The 26,471-nt window shown below is 36.7% G+C and overlaps 1 protein-coding gene across 2 annotated transcripts in view; it reads left to right on the top strand.

The window, feature by feature from the left end:
- The window catches only part of PAFAH1B1 (platelet activating factor acetylhydrolase 1b regulatory subunit 1), a 64,103-nt gene extending 42,111 nt beyond the window's left edge, over positions 1-21,992 (top strand). For both annotated transcript variants that reach the window (XM_079797925.1, XM_079797926.1), the window contains exons 3-11: positions 2,161-2,245; positions 2,488-2,562; positions 3,692-3,898; positions 11,688-11,856; positions 14,148-14,250; positions 14,977-15,205; positions 17,170-17,271; positions 19,117-19,273; positions 20,676-21,992. In XM_079797925.1, the coding sequence (XP_079654051.1) occupies positions 2,161-2,245; positions 2,488-2,562; positions 3,692-3,898; positions 11,688-11,856; positions 14,148-14,250; positions 14,977-15,205; positions 17,170-17,271; positions 19,117-19,273; positions 20,676-20,749 (1,201 nt within the window). In that variant the 3' untranslated portion in view covers positions 20,750-21,992. The remainder of the gene's footprint in view (positions 1-2,160; positions 2,246-2,487; positions 2,563-3,691; positions 3,899-11,687; positions 11,857-14,147; positions 14,251-14,976; positions 15,206-17,169; positions 17,272-19,116; positions 19,274-20,675) is intronic.
- The last annotated feature ends 4,479 nt before the right edge of the window (positions 21,993-26,471 follow it).

The raw sequence follows: 26,471 nt of genomic DNA on the forward strand, positions 1-26,471 counted from the left end.
AATACTAATGCCCTAGCTGGTTTGGCTCAGTGGATAGAGTGTCGGCCTGCGGACCGAAAGGTCCCAGGTTCGATTCCAGTCAAGGGCACATGCCCAGGTTGTGGGCTCGATCCCCAGTGGGCGGTGTGCAGGAGGCAGCCAATCAATGATTCTCTCATCATTGATGTTTCTCTCTCTCTCTCCCTCTCCTTTCCTCTCTGAAATCAATAAAAATACATAAAAAAATAATAATAAAATAAAATAAAAATAAATTAAATACTTACTAATTATAATTTTATCAGAACAAGTCTTTCTGCAAAACTAAACTTCATTTGCTAGTTCTTTTTTTTTTTTTTTTTTTTTTTTTACTTTAAAATACCGTACTTTCCGGCGTATAAGAGGACTGGGCGTATAAGATTTTCCTGGGTTAAAAAGTCGTTTTATATGCCGGAATATACGGTATATTGGACTATATTGATGGGATTAGATACAATGGATTAGATATATTGGACTACTGTATTTTCCGGCGTATAAGACGACTTTATAACCCAAGAAAATCTTATACGCCCAGTCGTCTTATACGCCGGAAAATACGGTAAGTATGTCTTTTTTATTTTATTTTTTTATTGTTTAAAGTATTACATATAGTAGTACATATATCTCCTTTTTTTCCCCATTGACCTTCCCCCAGCCTCCCCTATCCTCTGTCACATGCCCTCATCCCACCCCACCCCCAGTGTCTTGTGTCCATTGGTGTGCTTATATGGATGCATACAAGTCCTTTGGTTGATCTCTTTCCCCCACTCCCCAGCCTTCCCGCTGTAATTTGACAGTCTGTTCCAGTGATGGCGAACCTATGACACGCGTGTCAGCACTGACACGCGTAGCCATTTCTGATGACACGCGGCCTCTGAGGCGGCCGCATGCCGAGGATGAAACATTTGCGAAATAATGTTTTTTCCTCAAAGTGACACACTACCCGAGTTATGCTCAGTTTTTTGGCGAAGTTTGACACACCAAGCTCAAAAGGTTGCCCATCACTGGTCTGTTCGGTGCTTTACTGCCTCTGTATCTATCTTTTTGTTCATCAGGTTATAATGTTCTTTATTTTCCATAAACGAGTGAGATCATGTGGTATTTTTCTTTCATTGCCTGGCTTATTTCACTTAACATAATGCTCTCCAGGTCCATCCATGCTGCTGCAAATGGTAAAAGTTCCTTCTTTTTTATAGCAGCATAGTATTCCATTGTGTAGATGTACCATAGTTTTCTAATCCACTCATCTGCTGATGGGCATTTAGGCTGTTTCCAAATCTTAGCTATGGTGAATTGTGCTGCTATGAACATAGGGGTGCATATATCCATTCTGATTGGTGTTTCTAGTTTCTTATGATTTTTCCTAGGAGTGGGATCACTGGGTCAAATGGGAGTTCCATTTTTAGTTTTTGAGGAAACTCTGTACCGTTCTCCATAGTGGCTGCACCAGTCTGCATTCCCACCAGCAGTGCACAAGGGTTCCTTTTTCTTCTCATCCTCACCAGCACTTGTCATTTGTTGATTTGTTGATGATTGCCATTCTGACAGGTGTGAGATGGTACTGCATTGTCGTTTTGATTTGCATCTCTCGGATAATTAGTGACTTTGAGCATGTTTTCATATGTCTCTTGGCCTTCTGTCTTCTTTCAAAAAGATTCTATTTAGGTCCGTTGCCCATTTTTTTATTGGATCATTTATCTTCCTTTTATTAAGTTGTATAAGTTCCCTGTAGATGTTGGAGATTAAACTTTTATTAGTGATAACATTTGCAAATATGTTCTCCCATACAGTGGGCTTTCTTGTTGTTTTGTTGATGGTTTCTTTTGCTGTGCATTTGCTAGTTCTTGAGTGTCTATAACAGGTAGTAAGGGAAGGCTAAATGTAAACATGAACAAAATTGATGATTACTTTTACAAATTGATACCTATTATAATATAAGCCATATCTTGACCTCTAAAGAATGCCCACAGCTTGTAGAGTAAGCAACACATTAGAAACTTAAAGCAAAGAGCTCAAGAATAATATAACATATTCTTAAATCTGTACTTTGACAAAGCTAAATGTTTTAGAGGCTTAGGTGGATCAGGTCCTTTTTTTGTGAAATATTTGTATTTTTTTAAGTCATTTGAATTTGTTTTCTTTCAGAAATCGGGCTATAGCAGATTATCTTCGTTCAAATGGTTATGAAGAGGCATATTCAGTTTTTAAAAAAGAAGCTGAATTAGATATGGTATGTTTTACTTTTTACAATTGTAAGTGGATTTTACTCAAGTATCAGCAATTAACAGTCACCTCAGTTATTCACAGATCTTATCATTTGTTATTTACGTGGCACTAAACTTGGTTTTCAGCCTTTTTTTAGTATAATAAGATTTTTAGTAATATTTAGTTAGACTCAGGGACAAATGGTCTGTATGGCTTGAACTCTCATAGTTGAGCCATTTTTTAAAAGGTTCTCATTTTTTCCTCTAGAATGAAGAATTAGATAAAAAATATGCTGGACTTTTGGAAAAAAAATGGACATCTGTTATTAGATTACAAAAGAAGGTAACTAACTTTTTCCTTTAAAGTTTGTTGGTTATATTTGGAATGTTCTTTAACTTTCTGAAAATATTAACATAACTTTCTGAAAATATTAACATAATTAATAATTATATTTAATGTTAAAAAGGCAAATAATATGTTTCCTATGCATTAAAAATATTTTGACCCAAAAATATCATAGCTGATGCATGCTAACTTGTGCAATCTGGGTACTGGCTGGGTTGAATTTACATAAACCTGACTTCAGGGAATTGATACTTAAGAACTTGGTCTTGTTTAGATGGGAAGAACTAATGGAGCCAATGTGATGCTGAGAAAATAACACTAAAATATGCACTTAGACAAGTTATTTTTATCTCTGAGCTTTTATTTTTATGTGTAAATAATATTCTGTCCTAAAATTTATATTTTTAGTAGGCAAAGCTAGAATGAATAAATAAATTGTTGCAAAATAAATTAATGCATCAAAATCTCTAAGAAAAGTATCTAAAACATAGATATTAAATAAATGTTGGCTTTTATTATAAATATTACTAGCATGTATAATGTAAACTTGGTTTGGGAAGAGTTTACTAAGAGTAACAGACTTCGAGAGACCAACACAAGTGCACTGCTCTTCCTCTAAATAGTAGATATAAATTGAAATTTTTATTTGAGTTAAGTAGTTAAGACACAAATTGTACTGAATTTTTCTCAATTTTCGTTTTTTGTTTTGTTTTTTTAAATATATTTTATTGATTTTTTTACAGAGAGAAAGGGAGAGGGATAGAGAGTTAAAAACATCGATGAGAGAGAAACATCGATCAGCTGCCTCCTGCACACTCCCTACTGGGTATGTGCCTGCAAGCAAGGTACATGCCTTTGACTGGAATCGAATCTGGGACCCTTGAGTCCGCAGGCTGATGCTCTATCCACTAAGCCAAACCGGTTAGGGCTCAATTTTTGGTTTTTATGTCACTAAAATTTTGATGGTAGATAATGAAGATAATTTTTAATAAATGATGAATGCTTTGTAATTTAACGATTTTTAAAAAGTATTCTGCATATATAGATACAAAATAAAAGCAGTTTTTTAAAATATCAAATAAAATTAGAGTCTATCTGAATATATAACTATGTTTTCATTTTCAAGGTTATGGAATTAGAATCAAAACTAAATGAAGCAAAAGAAGAATTTACATCAGGTGGACCTCTTGGTCAGAAACGAGACCCAAAAGAATGGATTCCCCGTCCACCAGAAAAATATGCATTGAGTGGTCATAGGAGTCCAGTCACTCGAGTTATTTTCCACCCTGTGTTCAGTGTTATGGTCTCTGCTTCAGAGGATGCTACAATTAAGGTAATTTTTAAAAATGAAAGATTTGCAGTAGGGTAATTGTTAAAAGCAGATTTAAATTTAATTGGGTGAAAGAAATAAAAACATCCTGAAAATGAGGAACTAGAAAGAGGGAAAGTATGCACCTTACTTTTAAGCAAAGGTAATAGATGAAAATACAGGATTACAACACTAGTAATTCAGCAGATGAATATGTTCTGAAAAAAAAAAAATTCATTAAGAATTTATTTAAATTGGACTCTTCTTGATGTATTTAATATTGGCTTTGATTCCAAACTAAATAGTAATTCTCTCCATGGGTGTAAGATTGTAGGTGCTTATCACTTTATAAGTTATGTATTTCTTTCATTCCACCCCCCATAATAATCATAGTACATTTTAATATTTTATCTTTTAATCAGAGAAAAAGTTGTTTTTATAATTCCCTTTAATACAGACAATGGCAGTTGTATAAACCACCTGCAAAAAGACAAGTAAAATATAGTTAAAAGGTTTAGGTAGGTTTCTCTGTTTTAAGGCTTATTTCAGTTTAAGTTTCATTTGGAGAGGTTTAGGAGAATGTGGTTTAAGAGTGTACATATCACACAGCCACAGTCTAACATAAAATGCAAGAAACAGTTAACTGTGACTTATACTTAACTTGTTCTTCATATTAAGCACTATTTTATGTTTTCCTTATGTGGTTTCTTTAGTTTCTAAATCAGTGGCTTCCTTTTATCCTTTAGGCTGGCCATCCATGGGGCAGGCTGCAGAGTCATTGGAAGAGAGTCTTAAATTCACATGTGCATCATATACTTCTGTAGGCTGAGATGATTGATTACATACCTAAAACCTTAATATATTGCTATTTTTCAGATGTATGTAGATGTGTATTTAAATGATTGATTTAATGATAGTCTTGTGTACTAAAAAACGGCACTGCTATCATGAGGCATAGGGGTAAAAGTAAACCTTTTTTAATAAATTGAACCCAGTCCTTTTTGTTGTTGTTCCTTACCCCAGGATATTTTTTTCATTGATTTTTTTTTTTGAGAGTAGAAGGGAGGGGTGTGGGAGAGAAAGAGCAACATCGATGTGAGAGAGACACATTGATTGGTTGCTTCCTGCATTCCCCCTGGCCCAGGATCAGGCCTGCAACCCAGGTACATGCCCTTGACCAGGAATCAAATCTGGACGCTTTGGTCCTCAAGGTAATGCTCTAACCATTGGGAAACCCAACCGGTGTTCAGTATTTACTATTAATTTTGCAGTGGTAGTTGAAAAGCATAACAAAACTGTAAATGTGCCATCTTAAAATATATATGTGGAGTCGACTTTAAAATATTACAAATGGTACATACCTACTTGCTTCCCTTTACTTACCAGATAATTTTGTGTAAGTCCTGTTATTTTTAGATGGCCAAGGTTTATGTTATTTATATCTGTTTTATAACTGTGAATAAGTTTTCTGTGCTTTGATTATAAAAATGGAGAACCTGCCTGGTCGGTGTGGTTGAGCATCAACCTAAGAACCAGGAGGTCACTGTTCGATTCCCCATCTGGGCACATGCCTGGGTTGCGGGCTCAATACCCAGTTAGGGGCAAGCAGGAGGCAGCTGATGGATGATTCTCGCATCATTGATGTTTCTATCTCTCTCTCCCTTCCTTCCTCTCTGAAATCAATAAAAAAGAAAAAGAAAATGGAGAACCAACAAACACCATTTACTCCATGAACAAAATACTACAAATAGAAGTTTTTAAATTTTTATCTGTAATCAAACCACATATCTCAGCAACTACTTAACTTCCCTTCCATTTAGTCTTTATTTAATGTGCACAAATGTTTGTTTCATTAATAAAAAGCATTTGTGTTCAGTTTTATTTCCTTTTTTGATTAAACTTATTTTAGAAACACCTTTCTTTGTTTCTAATGAATGATGACTTTTAATGATTTAAAACTAATTGTTTTATTTGTATATGGAGGCATTATAGGGTAGTGAATGGTCCAGAGCCCAGGTTGTAGGTTCAAGTACTGACCTAGCCATTTAATAATTAATATGATCATGGGCAAATACACTTTTTGTGCTTACCTTTCTTCATCTGTGAAGTGAAGATAATATCTATCTCAGCCTTTTAGGGAAGATTAAATGTGTTATTACGGAGAAACTGTTTACCACAGTGCTGGTCAGATACTAAAGGAGTACTTCGTGTCAGCAGTGCTTCAGCAGCATTAACAGATCTTCCTTTGGATTTTAAGTTATTTTTAGTCATCTACTGTCATAAATAATGTTCTGTTTATATTTATACATAAAGCTTTTTTCTCATAAATTACTTCCTTTGATAATTTGTGGAATGAAAACAAAAAACTTACTCTCCTTGTATATCTTTTCTTTCTTCAATTGTGTTCAAGTTAGGTGATTTCTAAGTGTGCTGGTTGAGATAGAACTACTTTCCAAAAAACCCAAAGGAAAACACAAAGGGCGCATAGAGCGCATGCAAGAGGCAACCATTCTGTGACTGTTGGGCAAAGGGATTATGTTTAAGGTTCAGTTATCTTGTTTGTTGGGAAGGGGGATTAAAAATATGTCATAAGATTCTATTTCTTAAAATAAAATTATATATACATAATAATGTATATAGTATAGTGCCTGGCAAACTTAAATAGATAGATGGTAAGGGCTCAAAAAGCTGTAGCTAATGTTACAGTTATCAGTAACAAAATTAAAATTATATTATGTAATTTCTCTTGTGCATCTGGTAAATACAGCAAGTTTGTGTTCGTTTATTAATGTCAGGAATTGCCTTTTAGAACCACTCATTTACATTATCAACATTTGAACTATAATAATTTAGAAAAACTGATAGAGGGTAGATATTTGGAATAGTTTATGATAGTATTTTTGTTTTAATTTAATTAATTTTAATTCTCACCTGAGGATATGTTTATTGATTTTAGAGAGAGAGGAAGGCGGGGGGAGAGAGAAAGGGAGGAAGGGAGGAGGGAGGGAGGGAGGGAGGGAGGGAGGGAGGGAGGGAGGGAGGGAGGGAGGGAGGGAGGAGGGAGGGAGGGAGGGAGGAGGGAGGGAGGATGGATCTATGTGAGAAACATGGACCAGTTGACTTCCATACTTCCATACACACCCTGACTGGGGATTAAACCTTCAGTCTAGGTATGTGCACTGGCACTGACTGGAAGTCAAACCTACAACTTTTTTTTTTTTTTTTTTAAGATAATTTAGATTTTTAAAAAATATTTTTATTGATTTTTTACAGAGAGGAAGGGAGAGAGATAGAGAGTCAGAAACATCGATGTGAGAGAAACATCGATCAGCTGCCTCCTGCACAGATGTGCCCGCAACCAAGGTACATGCCCTTGACTGGAATCGAACCCGGGACCTTTCAGTCCGCAGGCCGACACTCTGTCCACTGAGCCAAACCGGTTTCGGCAAACCTACAACTTTTTTTGGTGCACAGGAAGATGCTCCAACCAACTGAGCCACCCAGCCAGGGGCTTCATAACAATATTTTTAATTGCACCATTTAAATTTTTGAAATATTTCTGGTTGTCATTTAGAACTAATTCTTAAATGTTTTTAAAAAAAAATGAACAGCAACGCAACAAAATACATTAAACTAATAAAGCAAGTTAAGGATTGCCAACTTTAATATATAAACAGTTCAAACAAATATGAAAAACAGAAACATCTCTAAAAATGGACTGTAGGACATGAAGAGATAATTCATAGAGGAAGAAAAATAGCTAACAATAATTTTGGCCTCACTAGTAATAGAAGAAATGCAAATTAAAATGATCCTATATAATAAAGCGGTAATATGCAAATTAACCCTCACACCCTCACAAGATGGCTGCCTACAATCAGGCTGGCAGGAGGGTTAGTGAGGGACAACCAAACGACTGAACAAATAGGCTGCGTGGAGCGACCAGGCTGGCGGGGGGGCCATGAGGGGCGAACAGGCCAGCGGGGGGGAAGGGGCAGTTGGAGGCAACGAGGCCAGCGGGGGGGGAGCAGTTGGGGGCGACCGAGCCGGCAAGGGGGTGGGCAGTAAGAGGCGACCAGGCCAGCATAGAGGGGCAGTTAGGGGCGACCAGGCCGGCGGGGGGGATGGGGGGGTGCAGTTGGGGGCGATCAGGCCGGCAGGGGGGGCAGTTGGGGTTGACCTGGCTAACAGCGGGGGGCAGTTAGGGGCGATCAGGCCAACGAGGGGTGGGGGCAGTTAGGGGCAACCAGGCAGGCAAGCAGGTGAGCGATTAGGAGTCAGCAGTACAGGATTGTGAGAGGGATGTCCAATTGCCAGTTTAGACCCGATTTCCGGGATTGGGCCTATGCTGGCAGTCAGACATCCCATGGGGGTTCTTGGATTGGAGAGGGTGCAGGCTGGGCTGAGGGAACCACCGCCCTCCCGTACACGATTTTCGTGCACCAGGCCTTTTGTAATATGTATAAAATCTGTCAAGATATTTTGCTTTTTCAAATGATAATTCCCAGTGGTTATAAGAATTTGATGAAGCAGGCATTCTCATTATTTTGATATAATCTAATGGGAAAACAATTTAGCAAAATATATGAAGAGCTTAAAAAGTTTATACTTTTTGACCCAATTTTCCTTTTCCCGTTATTGTGTGACCCTAAGTATTGCAAAATGAGGACAGATATTTTTCAATAGTCAAAGATTTTCACTTATATGTTTCCTATAATAAAAAAAAAATTTAGCCAACAATAGGAATTATTTTTTAAAGAATGCTAAGGTTTTTTGTTGTTGTTTTAAGAATGCTGTTTTCTGTTTTAGAAAGAGAGAGAGATAGAAACATCAATTTGTTTTTCCACTTATTTATGTATTCATTGGTTAGTCCTTGTATGTGCTCTGACTAGAGATTGAACCTACAAACATGTCATATTGGGATGATGCTCTAACCAACTGAGCTACCCAGCCAGGGCAAGAATACTATAATTTTTTAACAACATGGAAAAATTCATATCATAAAAAGCAAAGGGAAAAATTGAATAATGAAGTATACACAGTCACTATACTTAAAAGGGCATAGAAGAAAATGGGGAAAAACCCCATGCTATTGTTAGGATAAGGGATATATATATTTTTTTAATATTTTATTGATTTTTTACAGAGAGGAAGAGAGGGATAGAGAGTTAGAAACATCGATGATAGAGAAACATCAATCAGCTGCCTCTTGCACAGCCCCTACTGGGGATGTGGCCACAACCAAGGTGCATGCCCTTGACCGGAATTGAACCTGGGACCTTTCAGTCCACAGGCCGACGCTCTATCCACTGAGCCAAACCGGTTTCGGCAGGATAAGGGGTATTTTTTATTTCTTTTATTTCAAGTACATTATAGTTTTTTTTTTATCATGAGCATTTTATAATCATACATAAGGTAAATATAAAGTAAACTTAATTCTTATTCTTGACATTTATAAACTAACAAATGCCGTTTGCTCACCATTTATGAAGAAACACACACTTTGTTTTCTGGCTATATTTATTTTAGAGAAAATGTTTTAGTGTTATTTAATGAATACATGGAAAGAAAATTAACTGAAATTGGAGTGAACTTCAAGATCACACCTTGCCCTAACCGGTTTGGCTCAGTGGATAGAGTGTCGGCCCATGGACTGAAGGGTCCCGGGTTTGATTCCAGTCAAGGGCACATACCTCAGTTGCAGGCTCAGTCCCCAGCCCTGGTTGGAATGCATGCGAGAGGCAACCAATTGATGTGTCCCTCTCACATCGATATTTCTCTCTGTGAAATATCCCACTCTCTCTAAAAAAAAAAAAAAAAAATCACACCTTAAGTGTTCCTCTGAACTCTTGGTGTCAAAATTAAACACTTAGATAACAAAATAAGACAGAGGTATTACAAAAAAACAAACTATAGACCAATACAGTATGAACACAGATGTAAAATCCCTTACACATTATAAACAAATTGAATCCAGCCATTTATTAAAAGGATAATTATAACCAAGTAGGTGCACCCAGTGTGCAAGGAGTGGTTCCACATTTGTAATTAATCAATATGATACAACAACAACGAAAATAGCCCAGCTGGTGTGGCTCAGTTGGTTGAGCCTCATCCCATGCACCAGGAGGAGGTCACAGGTTTGATTCTAGGTCAGGGCCCATGCCCAGGTTACGGGCTCTATCCCCAATAGGGGGCAGGAGGCAGCCGAGCAAATACTTCTCTCACTGATGTTTCTCTCTCTTCCTCTCTCTGAAATCAATGAAAACATTTAAAAAAATAGATTCAGAAAAAGCATTTGAAAATGCCAGTATCCATTCATGAGAAAAACTGAACAAGCTAGAAAGAGAGGTAACCTGATAAAAGGTAAAGGTGTCTGAAAAAACCTACAGTGATGCTAATACTTAATGGTGGAAACTGAATGGTTTTCTCTGAGATCAGGAACCAAGGCCAGGCAGGATGTCCAATCTCAACCACTTATATTCACCTTTATACTGGAGTGCCTAGCCAGTGCAATAAGGAAGAAGAAGAAATAAAAGGCATACAGATTTGAAAGAAAGAAATGAAACTCTTTATTTGCAGACACAATCTATGTAGAAAATTCCAAAGAATGTCCAAAAAAGCTACTAGAACTATGACTGAATTTAACGAGTCACAGGATACAAGGTCAATATACAAAATGTAATTACATTTCTATAAACTAGCAATAAATAATTGAAATTTGAAATTTAAAAATGCAACTTATAGTAGCATCAAGAAACCACAATTAAGGATAAGTCTAGCAAAGTTACACAAAATTAAACACATGTAGGAATGCGTAAACATTTACATGGAAAAAATTTTGTTTATATTGGGAAGAGTACAGAAGTTTTCTGTTAAATTTTTTCGAATATAGTTTATTTTTCTTAGGTTCTTTTTTTATGTAATGATCACGTGTGATTTTTTCTTTTTTTACATTGTATGCATGTCATAAATTCATTACAGTTGCAAATTTTATATCTTAGCCATTCGCCAATGTTGGTTATTTATATTGTTTCTAAGTTTTCAAAATGCAATTTCTGCATTTCTCTAAATTGGTTGGTATATACCCTACCACAGATAAATTTGAAATTATGGGAAGAATGGAATTAATCATTTGACTTTAGAGCAGTATAATTGGTATTGGTGAAAGATTAAACTTCACACTTGCATTTGACCACCAGAATGAAAGTTTAGTATGTTCTTGAGATCCGTTTCTAATATTTATTCTTGATAGCTCATTTCTATTATCTTAGAAAAGTCATCTTTAAAATATGTGACTGTGACTTTTTTACATCAGAATGACATTCTTTTGTTAATCTGCTTTTCATTGGACAGTTACATCATGTGAAGTCTTTTCTTGGCCTTTTAGATATCTGAATTCCACTTATCTAGTACAATTGAGTACTCCTTCATTGTTACTTTCATTCTACATATAAATGCCTGTCATAGCCCCCTGAAACTCTTTGTACTAAAATTTACTTATTAACATATCTGTTGCCTCCTGTCAGATTGGGAAGGGACTTTGTCTTGTGGCTTTATATACTTAATCACTAGTATAATTAGGTGCATGGTAGATAATGTGGTACTAGAGGTCCATTTTAATAATTGCACCATCTATTTTCTCTATTAGAGGAAAGACCAATTTATACTTGAAGATGTGCTAATTTCTAAGACAGTGACCCTTTATCACTTCCTCAGTTAATTAGTAAGGTGCCAGACTGGCCTGCTGAGTGCAAATGTGAAACAAGGAAGTAATGGGTTGATATTAACCAATTTTTTGTTCATGTGACAGGTGTGGGATTATGAGACTGGAGATTTTGAACGAACTCTTAAGGGGCATACGGACTCTGTACAGGATATTTCATTTGACCACAGTGGCAAACTTCTGGCTTCCTGTTCTGCAGATATGACCATTAAACTATGGGATTTTCAGGGCTTTGAATGCATCAGAACCATGCACGGTAAGGAATAGAGGGTGGTGTTTTGATATTGATTTCTCACGTGGCATTCCAGAATTAAGAATATTGTTTTCTCACCGTGTGCAGGTTCCCTTCATTAAATTCTTAATTGTCTGTGTCGTTGAAGGACTATATGATGTAGATAGTCCATGGATAAGCCATATTTGAGAGTTGTTTTTGTTGTGATGCTTTAAGTATCTCTTAGTGGTTTATATAAAGTGTGAAAATTGTTTTCACCAATATTTTTTAATAAGAAAAACTGCTAGGACATCTATCTGTTTTTGAGAAAATGAAGTTGTTAGTAGGGTGTTTTTATTTGTCTTTTTTAAAATCATTTTTCTCAATTGGGAAACGGAAGTTGAGAGAGAGTAGGTATAGTAAAAGCTGGAATCCATATTTCCTTGCTCACTTTTTAATATTTCACATATATTATAGTCTCATTGTTAGGTTGTTGTCTGGGTTTTGTCACGGAGACTATTCTCTGAGGTAGTTTAGTTTTGTGGAAAGAGCTTTGGAATCAGATATCTGGGTTTAAATTCCTACTTGTTTACTTATGGCATTAGGAAGTTTTAACCTCTTTCATCTGCAAGATAGAGGTAATAATACCTAAGTCATAGGCTTGTTGTGAGGATAAAATGAGACCACATACAGGCATACCTTGGAGATATTGCGGGTTTAATTCCAGACCACCATAATAAAGCAAATATCACAATATAGTGAGTCATGAATATTTTGGTTTCAGGGCATATAGAAGTTGTGTTTGTACTACACAGTTCTATCAAGGGTATAGTAGTAGTCTGTATTTTTTAAAACTCAATGTACATACCTTAATTTTAAAAAACGTATTGCTAAAAAAAATGCTGCTCATCAATCTGAGCTTTCAGTGAATCGTGATTTATTTTTTTGCTGGTGGAGGGTCTTTCTTTGGTGTTGATGAAAACTCGATATCTGTGAAGCACAATGTAGCAAAGCACAGTAAAACAGGTTTTCTGTACTTGATTATCTTGGTTTAATACCTGGCACATAGAAGGTGCTCAGTAAAGAAGGGTTTTGTTTCTTTGTGGGTTTTTTATTATTATTATTTGTTTCGTTTAAAATATATTTTTATTGATTTTAGAAAGTAGGAAGGGGGAGGGATAGGGAGATAGAAACATTAATCAGCTGCCTGCTACATGCCCTTCTGGGGATCTTGAGCCCACAACCCAGGCATGTTCCCTGACCAGGAATCGAACCAGTGACCTCCTAGTCCATGAGTTGAAGCTCAACCACTGAGGGACACCAGCCAGACTTGTTTCTTTAAACACGATGAAATTTAAATGTTTGTATTTTATATAAGGAACACATACTGTGTTAGTAATAAAATATTTTTCTAAATATATTATTCAGAGATGTTGGCACAGGAGTAAGCTACATGATTACATAGAGAGTGTAATTTGAAGAGTGTGTTTTCTTCCCTAATTAAATGCATTCGAGAGGCTTACCAAGTAGAGGAATTCTGTTGAATCCTTTCATAAAATCTTCCGACTCCCTGGGGCTCTTTCCTTCAAGGATAACTGATTAGTTAGGATTGTGAATAATGTATATGGAATAATACATTTTTACCACCATGAATATCAACAAAAGATCATTTCAACCACTATTTTAAATATAGAATCATATCCCCATTTTTCTTACCTAGTCTTTTTAGCTTTATTTCTATTTTCTATTGTAGAATATGAACAATGGAAATATTTGTGTGTTTTTCTAGTGTTCATACATAAACATTCAGTGTATTAATACAGGGGTGGGCAAAAGTAAGTTAAATTACCAGCCATCATTACCTAAAAGATAAATTAAAAGTAAGGATATGAAATAACAACAAAAATATAAAATACAGTATTAATAAAGAATAATATAAGAATAAACTGTGTTTCGCATACTCAGAGCTATAAACCTACTTTTGCTCCACACCTATATATTCAGATACTTATGATACTGGCACCTTATGGTTTTAAAACAGTTGTGCAGTTTGAAATTAATTCATAAATTGAGTTGGCTATTTATTGTGGATTATTTTATTGGTTGGTACTAGTTCCTTTTTTGTGTAAATCCAAGTTTTTAATCAAATTTATAATAAAGCCCAGTGTATTTAAAGTTGCTGTGTTATTTAAAATCACATGGTGAAATCTTGTGGTAAACAGGTTTAATTGCTCTTGGTGGCATTTCTCGATTCCTTTATTCTAATCTAACCATGTCGAGTCACACTCGACATCTGAGTGCAAAAGGTTAATATGTTGCTGTGTTATGTATTTTAGGCCATGATCACAATGTTTCTTCAGTAGCCATCATGCCCAATGGAGATCATATAGTGTCTGCTTCAAGAGATAAAACTATAAAAATGTGGGAAGTACAAACTGGGTAAGTAGATTTAGTTGAATATCTGGTAAAGAGATATTAAACAAAATTGTATTCTGAATGTTCCAATAATTTTAGCTTTTACCCATAATGATCATCATGGCAATTTTATTATGTACTTTAAAACTAAGTTTTGATATCTAAATGTATCTTCCCCCCCAAACAGAGAAATTATAAAAGAAAATCTATGTCCTTCAAAGCCATTTTCTATGTAATGGCTTGTTTTCTCTGTGGTCTTCTTTTAGGTTATCTCTCTGTGGGTTGAAATAAAATGTAGATAACATTTGTACAGGTATGCCCCTATTAGGTTTAATTTGGTTGTGCTTAGAATTACACGATTGTTAAAATAGAACCTTAACCTACTGGTTTTACCCAGATTAGTAGAGCATGCTTTTCCCCCAACATGGCCAGAAATATTTTTGTTAGGTTTATTGTGTGTGTTTAATTTTGAAAAGATTTTCTCTCTATATTTTACTTTCTAAATTTTGTTGATTTGGTTAGCTCCTTAATGATTCTCCCATAAGCTTATTTTAACTGATGTTTGACTTTCCAGCCTGTCCCCATCTTTTATTAACCAGGAATGTATATTTATTCTGTTGACTTGCATATGATTTCACTAACTTGGTGTCATTCTCTTCATTCCAGTACACATAGTAAGTTTTGCATTGCTTCTGGGAAGTGTCCCAATGGATTACCATTCACAACATAAATTATTATTTATTTTGACAGCTACTGTGTGAAGACATTCACAGGACATAGAGAGTGGGTACGTATGGTGCGGCCAAATCAGGATGGCACTCTGATAGCCAGCTGTTCCAATGACCAGACTGTGCGAGTATGGGTCGTAGCAACAAAGGAATGCAAGGCTGAGCTTCGAGAACATGAGCATGTGGTAGAATGCATTTCCTGGGCTCCAGAAAGCTCATATTCTTCCATCTCTGAAGCTACAGGATCTGAGGTACTATGACTTACGAGTCATTATTTCATGATTTTATTGCTGATAGCGCAGAACCTTAGATAACTTTTCTGATGCTCAATTTCAGAACCATTAATGCATTTAAAAATCTGTATTCCAGAATTATGAATCTTATCATTTTTTACTCTTTAACTTGCAGGTGATTATATATATGTGTATATATATAATTTTTAAAAATATATATTATTGATTTCAGGAGGAAGGGACAGGGAGAGAGAAGCATCACTGATGAGAGTCATTGATTGGCTGCCTCCTGCACGAACCCTACTGGGGATTGAGCCTACAATCCGGATTTGTGCCCTTGAATTGAACTGTGACCTCCTGGTTAATAGGTCAATATTCAACCACTGAGCCAGGGGGGCTGGTCGTGTTTATATTTTTAAACCACTTTTTATTATTGCTATCAGCTGACCTGTGTTGTGTAATGGGGATGGGGATTCTCCTAAAGAGGGAAAGTGGTTATTCAAATTATTAGAAATGCCATTATTTAAGAGTATGCCAGTGCAGAATAAAACTTATGGAGAGGTTAAAGTTATCTTTTAGAAAAATCACCATTTTTATGGACATAATTATTTTATTTATAAAATAATTTTTGGTGGAATGCAGTTTAATATTTCTCACTCCCTCTCCCTTTCTCTCTGAAATCAATAAAAATATATATTTTTTAAAATATTTGTTTAAATGAAGAATATTTCATATGGAGGTCTCTGATAACCCTTGATCAGACTTTTCTATTACAGATTTTTTCCTTAGAGAGAGAGATCAATGTGAGAGAAACACCAATCAGTTGTCTTCCCAGATAGCCTGCAAACTGGGCATGTGCCCTGACCTGGTAATGAACTGCCAACCTTTCAGTGGGTGCACAGGACGATCGATGCTCAACCAATTAAGCCACACCAGCCAGGACACTATTGTGGATTTTTAAAAATTACATTTTAACAAGTGAAGGAGGAGAATCTTTCCTCTTCCCCACCCTTCTCTCCATTGTATTTCTAAATGAAGCTTCTATTGTAATCTGTTTTGGCTGGCTGGTTGCATTTTCGAATTCTTCTTACTGCCCTCTGGTGGTAGTTACATACAATATGTCATAAATTTGATTCTATCTGGACTTTAGATATAAATGCTAAATTGTATAGTTTTAAGATCCTTCTTGATTACAGAAGTCTTGAACAGTAAGTTTATCATCGTGGTATTGTAGAAACTGAATTTTTAAAAAATTTTTATTGGTTTGAGAGAGAAGAGGAAGGAAGAGAGAGAAACAACATTTACCGTATTTTCCGGCATATAAGACTTTCCTGGGTTAAAAAGTCGTCTTATATGCCGGAAAATACGGTACCTGACACTCTATTCATGAGAGAGACTTGGGCGAAAAGCCTATTTATTATTACCGTATTTTCCGGCGTATAAGACGACTTTTTAACCCAGGAAAATCTTATACGCCCAGTTGTTTTATACGCTGGAAAATACGGTATATTAATTGGGTCCTTCCTATGTAGGTTAAAAGATGTGTGCTTTTTTTGTTTTGTGTGTTTTTTAATCCCCACCTGAGGGTATGTTTTACTGATTTCAGAGAGGGGGAAGGGGAGAGAGAGAGAAAGAAACATTGATGTATGAGAGAAACATCCTTTGATTGCCTCCCGTGGGGGGTCGAACTGGCAATATTTTGGTGCACAGGATGATGCTCCAACCAACTGAGTTATACCAGCCAGGGCAAAACTTGTCCATTTTGATACAGTAAAACAAGATGAATAAGTCCTGGAGATGTACTGTACAGCATACTGGAAATTTGCTAAGTAGGTAGTTCTTAAGTCTTCTTACCAGTTTTCATTTGTTTAAAAAATGCATTTTTATAAAATTGGAAATACAGATCATTAATAGAAAAAAGTCATTTAACTCCTTATATAACTTCTTGCATGGGAAACTTAATTTTTACATGTTTTCTATAGACTAAAAAAAGTGGCAAGCCTGGGCCATTCTTGCTATCTGGATCCAGAGACAAGACTATTAAGATGTGGGATGTCAGTACTGGCATGTGCCTTATGACCCTTGTAAGTTTGAATAATCTCACTACTTCTTTGTTTTCTTTCCTTTTTTAAGTTTTTTGTTGTTGTTTTTTATGGCTCACTTTTTATTTTTTATTTTTTTAGTAATTCTTGTTGAAAGTATTACTTATGTCCCCTTTTTTCTCCCATTGACACGTAGATTTCAATATGAGGATATATATATATGAATGATAGTACAGGATTGTGGACATTCCTGTTTGCTTAAGAGATTTCCAAGAGGATCTGTGGACATTAATCCAAGTAGCAGTTTTTGTAATTTGATAAAATAACTCTGTTAGTTTTAGAGATTCCTTAGGTGCTAACTATACTTTGAAGTTTATGATAAACACATGGAAGTATCATCAAGAATTAGAAATTTAAACTCTCCTCTAGTGGTGTTCTGAACCAAGTTCTGATATACAATATTGCTGTTAGAAACGGTGGTCCACATTTAAAATTAAAAGCATGTGCACTCCTCTTCTGTAACAACACAGGTCACTATTAATTCCCCTGGAAGTTTCTGGCTCCTATTTTTCAGTTGAAGGTGGGGGAAGGGTTGTACCTTTTCTGCTTTATTTTGGTGCAGGCAACGAAATGTGATTTGACTTGTTAAGGCTTCTACCTCTAGTTATTGGTGGCTTTACTATAAGAGAATAAAGTTTTATAAATAAGGGCAAAAGCAGAGTGAACAAAGGCAAAGGACATGTCATCTTGGTTGTCTTTTTTATCTGCACTATCCAATATTGTAACTAAACTAGCCTCATGCAGTTAATGAGCTAATGAAATGTGGCTAGTGAGACTGAAGAACTGAATTGTTAATTGTATTTAATTTTGGTTTATATTTAAATAGCCACATGTGATATTTTCTTACATTATTCTGTAGATGAATTTGGTGGTGTTTTTTAAATAAAAATGTTATGCTTGTACATATTGCTTTGTAGCAAACTGGTTTTGTAGCAAACTTTTAATTTAGAAGGTATATGAAACTTGTTCATGTCATTAGATACACTCTACACTAATTACATGCAGTGCTTTGATAAACATCTTTGTTAACTAAATCTCTGGGCCTGGTCTTAATTATTTCTTAGGCTAAATTGAAAGAAATTGAAATGCTGGGACAGGAGATTAGGTGGGTGGGTGAATAGATATACGGGTGACTCTATACCCTTCACCTATAGCAGGCGTCCTCAAACTACGGCCCGCGGGCCACATGCGGGTGTTTTTGCTGTTTTGTTTTTTTACTTCAAAATAAGATATGTGCAGTGTGCATACAAATTTGTTCATAGTTTTTTTTAAACTATAGTCCGGCCCTCCAACGGTCTGAGGGACAGTGAACTGGCCCCCTGTTTAAAAAGTTTGAGGACCCCTGACCTACAGTCACCAGTTTTTAACATTTTTTCTGTGTGTCTGTGTGTGTGTGTGTTTATGTACATTTTTTTGAACAATTTGAGTTACTTGACGTGTAGACATGACAACATGTATCTCCTAAGAATAAGGGTATTCTACCATTAACCACAATACAATTATCACACTCGAGAAATTTAACATTAATGCACTATATAATTTCTCCAATTATCCAGTAGTGTTCTTTATAACTCTATTTTGCCTCTATTTAGGAGTCAGTCAAGCATCACTCATTGCATTTACTTGTTAGTTTCCAGTTTTTGTTTTTTAATCTAGAAGAATTTCCTAGACTTTTTTTTTTCTGTTTGTCTGTTTTTAGTTTTTTTTTTATGTGTGTGTGTGTGTGCATGTAGTTTCAGTGGGCTTTTAGTTACGACTTAGTATTTTCATAGATGCTATTTAAGTAATTTATTTCTTCATTAAGTCAAATACCTTTTTGTTTTTAAGGTGGGTCATGATAACTGGGTACGTGGAGTTCTGTTCCATTCTGGGGGGAAGTTTATTTTGAGTTGTGCTGATGACAAAACCCTACGTGTATGGGATTATAAGAACAAGCGATGCATGAAGACCCTCAATGCGCATGAACACTTTGTTACCTCCTTGGGTATGTATGAGTTATGAGGTTTTTTGAGCAAATAGATTTTGGAGTGTAACAAGTTTTATGTAATAACCATGTGGACTTTTCCAGGTAAGAAATGACCATGGCTTTTAGGGCAGAATGGATGAAAAACTTAGTGAATCCTATCATTTGTTTTAAATTACCCTTTCCTTAATTCTCTCTCGCCATTGTCAACCTTATAATACAAAAATTACTTTCTCCATTGCACAATTTTGGTTTTGGAAACTAGAATTGTGAAGAGGATGCTTACTGATGACTCTAATGCGTAATTTTTCTTTCCTACTAGTTTTAAATTTCTCAAAGGAAATATTACTCAACCTTTTCCTTCTGGCAGTTATATGCTATCATGTACTAGAAACTCAGGGAATGCTATTTAAGTTTAATAAGCATCTTTTAAAATGTCTACATATATAAAAGCCTAATATGCAAAGTGTCCCCTCGGGAGTTCTACCAACCGAGAGTTGGATCACTTGCTGTGACATGCGCTGACCACCAGGGGGTGGCACGGAATGAAGGAAGGGCCCTGCTGGAGGCTGGCAGCAGGGGAAGGGAGGCCCCAGCTGCCGGCCACTAGGGACCCTACTCGTGTATGAATTTCGTGTACTGGGCCTCTAGTGAGTGAGTGAATGAGTGTGTGTGTGTGTGTGTGTGTGTGTGTTTTATTGATTTCAGAGAGGTAGGGAGAGGGAGATAGAGATGGAAGCATCAGTGATGAGAATCATTAATTGGCTGCCTCCTGCAAGCCCCCACTGGGGATCGAGCCTGCAACCCAGGCATGTACCCTGACCAGGAATCTCCAACCGTGACCTCCTGTTTCATAGGTCGATGCTCAACCACTGAGCCACGCAGGCTGGGCTAATAAGCATCTTTACTATCATCTGGACCTGAATCTAGAAGTGAAGAAAGTGAATACAGTAAAATATAATACATTAGGGTATGATGGATCTAATGGTGAAGGCAAAGCCTCAGCAGAATAGGGCTAATCCACTTCACAGGATATTTATAAGGATTTAACATGAATTGAATATAAACCATTAGTATTTAGCTTTGAACATAGTATATGTTCAGTAAGTGGATACATTAAGGTTATCCTTGTAGATTTGAGTGTTTTATTCAGCTTCATTTGGGATGGTGGTAGTGGAGGTAGGTTTGTTTTGTTTTGTTTTTTGTTGTTGTTTTTGTTTTTGGGGTTTTGAGCTGTTAATACAGGTTTTAATCATTAAGTCTCAGTTTCCCTAATCTAGTTGATACCTTCCAGGGGTGGATGGTGGGTGTGTATAGATAAAAGTAGGGTATTCCTGGCCCTTGGACTTGCTTGTTTTGTGGCTTATTAAAAATTTTATCTGTCTCAACCTAATTTTACAAAAACCTTTTCTTTTTCTTTCAGATTTCCATAAGACGGCACCGTATGTGGTTACTGGCAGTGTAGATCAAACAGTAAAGGTGTGGGAGTGCCGTTGATTGAGTCTCTTTTGGCCCCTCCTCCTGATTTTCCTCTGGATGCACTCTGATGATACCATGGTTACCCTATTGAGCTCTGTTTAAATAAATATTGTCCTTTCATGTAAATTATTCTGGATGTAGATTGAGCTTATTAAATGTTACACACAAAGTATTCATGCATGGTGAATCCAAATTGTATACTGTAAATTTACATACGTTGTCTAGAAGTACCATAGGGTTTAAAAACCTGGGCTGGCATTGGTCACACCAGGCCTAAGAAGGCAGAAATTGAATAATTGAACTAGGGCACTAAACTGAATAAATTGACAGTGTCATTTTATGTTGGATTATTAATTCCTGTTTTTCTTTCTGCTATCTGTTGGTGCCTGACTTAATGGCCTCATTTGGGGGAAAGTGGTGGTTATTAGGGTTTTTTTTCTGAAATGTGTATTTATGTAACATCACTTAAGTGTGCTTAATAAATCTTCTTTAAGGATGTTAGATAATAAGGCTACAATTCAAAATCTTCTGAACCATCTATGTAATTATTGAGGATTACACATGGAATTTTTGTCATGACACATTTGCAAAATCAATAGGATACATTTGTTTTGGCAGCCTATCAAGCAAAGGCTAGTGGTATATTTATGTAAGAAAATGAGTGTAAATCTCAAATAAGAAAAATTTCAGCAGCTAATAGCAAATCATTTATTTCATTTGGGTCTTAATGCTTTTAGCAGATTAAAAAATACTATGATACTGTAAGCTTCTATTCTCCACATTAAACACACTTCTAGTTGTATTCTCCATACTACTAGACTGTGTAGTGATGTGACTTCCAAGTAGAATTTAATCTTCCCATTGAGTGTGTCATGATACAAATCACTATCATTTTTTTATATTTTTTAGAGATGTGCAATGTGCATTACATAATGACAGAAAGATTGAGAAGCTTATGTATGCTCATTTTAAGGGAGGGGGAGAAATATAGCAGTTTTGTTTTTCAACAGGAATCTGACCAATTTGAACTGTGTTTAACTTGCAAGTTAAAAATGACAGGGTTTAATGGAGCGTGCATAAAATGTACTGTTTTTTCACCTTTTGTTTATATATAAATGTTTATAAGTATATGGACTTATCAATTAAGTGGATAAGTCTGTATATGTATATCACACACATACAACCTCCATGTCCTTGGGCCCTGGATTTTTGAAGAAGTGCTAAAATACACAAATAGAATAAATCTTGCTGTGGAATACCATGCTTTAGAATAAACCCTTTTTGATCTTAACGCTTCTGAAAACTAGGTCTGAGTCTATGGGAATTTTTCCCACTCACAGGAAAATCACTTCTGCCTAGCCAGTGTGGTTCAATGGTTAGGCCTCGACCTATGAACCAGGGGGTCCACCCGGGTTTGATTCCAGGTCAGGGCACATGCCCTGGTTGCGGGCTCGATCCCCTGTGTGGGGCGTGCAGGGGGCTGCCGATCAATGATTCTCTCTCATCATTGATGTTTCTCTCTCCCTCTCCCTTTCTCTCTGAAATCAATAAAAATATATATTTTTAAAAAATAACTTCCATTATCTGCCTCTACCCCCAATTTGGCAGTTCAGCATTTTACATTTCCCTGATACATAGTGTATTGTGATCCAAAGTTACTACAAGTAAATTTAAGAGAATTTTTGTCTGACTTTGGAAACAATATTCCATTACAAATTATTAATAAAAAATTTTATTGCTTAGCTAACCAGGTTTTTTTTAATTGTTATTTGAAAAGTTAATGAAATAACAAAACAGTTTAACAAAGAAATTTATTCTGAATTTCATTTTACTCATTTGTTTAATGTGGTTTTTAAAATGTTCCTTTTAGTATGTAATAGAAATTTGGTTTCTGGAAAAGACAAAGGGTTAGAGTTAACGTCCTGTAGATACACAGAGAATAGGTCGTATATTTACTAAAAGCAGTTTTATGTCTAGCTTGTGTCTTTTTTGTTTGTTTGCTTGTTTGTTTTTAATTCCTGAAAGACCTCTCTGGAAGGAAAAGTGTTTTGAGAACTAATGGCTATTTTTGAGGACAAAAATTACAACTTTAAGCTAATTTCTTAAACTCAATAGAATAACTTTCAGGACAAGACTGCCTCACAACCCTGCTCACACTGAGAAGTCTTTTTTGTTTGTTTGTTTTCTCCTTAGCTGTTCTGACTGGATTTTTCTACAAAAGCTATGGAAAATATCTGTTCTTGTTTGCTGCTATTTCCTGTCCTATTTTAAGAAATATACCTAGAAATGGTGCATCTTAACATTTGTTTGTACATGTATAAATGTCTTGTATTTTAATTCATTTTTAGCATGTAGCAACACAAATTGTTTAAGGGTAAGCCACAACATCTAGAAATCATTCATAGATTCGAACAATAAAGGAAAAAATGGTACCGATTTAGGAGGAAACAAAGCTGCTGTCCACTGGGTTTTTTCTCCCGCAGCATACAGTGACTCTTGTTGACAAAGAAGGAGAGACGTTGTTGCTCTATAAACAAAGTTATCCTTCCTTGGGAGATTGCCACAGCCTGCTGCTTAGTTGAATTACCAGACATCCTCCATTTAAGAAGCAGCGAACATTGAATCTCAGGGATGGTCCTCAACTGGATCCAAATGTAAGGAGCCCTGTTTGAATAATTAAGGGGGTGGGGGAGAGAGATCCATCCAGAATCCGATTTTCAGAGGTTTCCTGTACTGTTGTTTGAAACTGCCCTGTTGATGCCCTTTCTTCCTGTTTTCTCTGTCTGCTGTCTAACCCTGTGCCTTGCCTGGGATAAGTACAATGATGAGGTTACTGGTTTGGATTGTAAGTAGAGGAATTTATTAATTGGTTTAGAGGTTCACTGCTGCTTTGTCACTTTCTCAATCAAATTGGCCATTTATTTATGAAATAAAAAGCTGGTAGAATCGCATCCTCAGATGATTATTGACTTGTGTCTGTGTGAAAAGACATTCCAGTGCCACCCTAATATAACGTGCCCAAGAAGTCCTCGCTGCACTCTTGGAAGTGCAAGCCACGGAAACTGGTTTAGACATCACTTGGAGAATAGTTGCTTTTTGACATGGCATCTTGCACTTTAGGAGACTAAGACCGTCCAGTTTCATCCATGTGTGGTGTGACCAATGGTGTGCCCAGAGCACTGCTCTAAAATCACTAGTGTTAGCAAGTCGTCCGGGCCCTGGGGCGCTCACTGTAGTCTTTGGAAGCTTTGGCTCTAGATCACCAAGCCCAGTCTCCTTACTGTCAGTGCCCTGCTCTCCTGTTCGCCTCTTTCTGTTTCTGTGTGAACTTCCAGGTAATGTCACTCATTAAATAGTTTTTTGTAAATTTATTTAAAGAAAAACTATTTAAAAGTAAAGGATATTTTGTTTGTTGACAGTGGTGGCTTGATAATCCTTAAGCAACTGACGTTAAAAGTGTTGGATTGAAGGACAAGGCACTTAAAATGGTTCCTCTTCCTGTCCAGCTGTATATAAATCCAATGTGTTAATCTAGATGATGCAAAGAAGACTCCTGGTAGAGAAGCAACATGTACAAAATGGGTGGAAGGGCTTTTTGGTTTTTTTCCTGTGGGGTGGGGGGAGGGCAAGCTGGATTTACAAGTCACAACTGGACTGAACTGGCCTTTTTATCTTTCCACTATTATCATGTAAGTAGCTGCTTTCTTGTCCTGCCTATCCTTCCGTCATCCCTAAAGCTCACTCTGAAGATGACAAAAATAAACACAAAATCTTCGGGTTAGAAGTTGATTCTGACTGACACTGACACGAAGGCAAGCATTGATTTCATGAATGCTGCAGAGGTGGTGATTGGAGAAAACAGTTCCCCAGACTGTAAGAGTTAACTGAAGATGTTGACACAATTTTAAAAAATCAGTAAAGGAATGTATATAATATTGCTCTTGTGTTTTACAGTAAGATTTGTTGCTCTCAAACTGTGTAAAACAAAAATTTATTCATGTTTTCTGCATATTAAAAAATCTTATTGTACCAATTGGTAAACTATTAAATGCCTATAAACCTAGGTGTGATTTTTATTTTTTTTATTTTTTTGTCTCCTTGTGCACAGCTTTAAAACTTTGAGTCTGCAAAGGAAGTGGGACTGTGTTAAGCCCAGTCACAGAGTAAGACAGGTGGGTGGCAGGGCCTTGATGGAAGGCTTTTTTGCTTTAATAGTGTCAGCACTGCCTTTGCTGTCTGCTTCCTTCTCACTATTTGGAGAAAGAATCCAAGAGCATCAGCTGTAGGGGCTCTTGTGGTGAATCTGTCAACTGCAGACTTCCCAAGGACCCCTCTCCTTTCTGAGCACTCACCCTTCCCTCCAGCAGCCCTTTCTGGCCATGTCTCTACAGCTGAGGCCAGAACTGAAGCCAAGAATCACCTATTGTAGCCCCTCTAAAAAAGACGGCCTTCTTGTGATCAAGGCCCAGAGATAGGAGTCTTGTTTGAAATTTTGAATGAGGTGTGCCCAAAGTGTTCACCCTTGCCCTAGGAAACCCCAACGGCTTTCTCTCTGCTTTAAAGTGCTTGGTGTTATTTTAAAAAGGATTTTAGAGGTTGCTTTTTTTCTACTTTATGCGTTTATTGCTTGATTTTTCTATTGAATTTATAGGGGTAACACTGGTTAACAAAATTATATAGGTTTTAGATGCACAATTCTACAATACATCATCTGTACACTGTACTGTGTGTTCACTCCACGTCGGTGGTGGTTTTTTGTATGTTCCCTGATCAAACCTGGAACCTTGGTGTATTGGGATGATGCTCTAACCAACTAAACATGTTGGATATCCTGCCTTTCATCCCCAGTCTACTGCTCAGCGCCCAGGAAGTCTTTAGGACACCCAAGAAGTCTCCTGGCATTTTTATGGATAAAGGACTTGCTGGATGATGTGGTGGCTCTTACAGCCCAGTTGTTTTCCTGCCTCCTAAGGCAGTACTCTTCCCCCCCCCACACACACACACCTCCAAATGGGAAGCTGGGCCAAGAGCATCAAAGTAATTTGAGGTTACAGTTCCCTGTGTTTTGCAGCTTTACCATTCCCTTGCAGGGCTTCTCTTCCCCCAGGCTAAGATCCAGATGATGAGCCTGACCACTTCCTGGGGTGGAGTTCTAGCCTTAGTAATTTAGCTGTTCAAAACCTGTTGAGTGACTCACTGACAAGTCACACACATCCAGCTTGCTTCCAAGATTCATGGTTATGTCTGTCCCTGATGAAGGATGAGGGATAGGAAAGGGGGAGACTTGGTGGAGAAATGGTGTTGCATCCATGTACATACACCAGGTGACGGCTGCTGTCCTTGTTTAGTCTTTGGTGAAACGACTTTCATGTAAGAATCCTCTAGCAAGTGATTCTCCAATGTTCCAGGCGAGCAGAATCAGCATCACCTGGGAACTTTTAGAAACAAATTCTTTGGCTCCATCTCATTCCTGCTGTACCCAGAACAGGATGGGACCAAGCAAATTCATCTTCACAAGCCATCCAGGCAGCTCTGCTGCAGGCTCAAGTCTGAGAACCACTGCTCTAAATGACTCAGCTAACTTCTCACTGAAGGAGAGATTTGGACAAGTCACTGGTCCCTGGGCCCCACAGCTGGGGTTGGAACTCAGTTTTCCTTTCACCATCACTTTGACACATGGAGTTTGATCCTTTGTAAATACTTAGTATGGTCATCATTCCCACTTAGTCACCAGCCCACT

Source organism: Cnephaeus nilssonii, assembly GCF_951640355.1.
Source record: "Cnephaeus nilssonii genome assembly, chromosome: 19".
Taxonomy (NCBI): Eukaryota; Metazoa; Chordata; class Mammalia; order Chiroptera; family Vespertilionidae; genus Cnephaeus; species Cnephaeus nilssonii.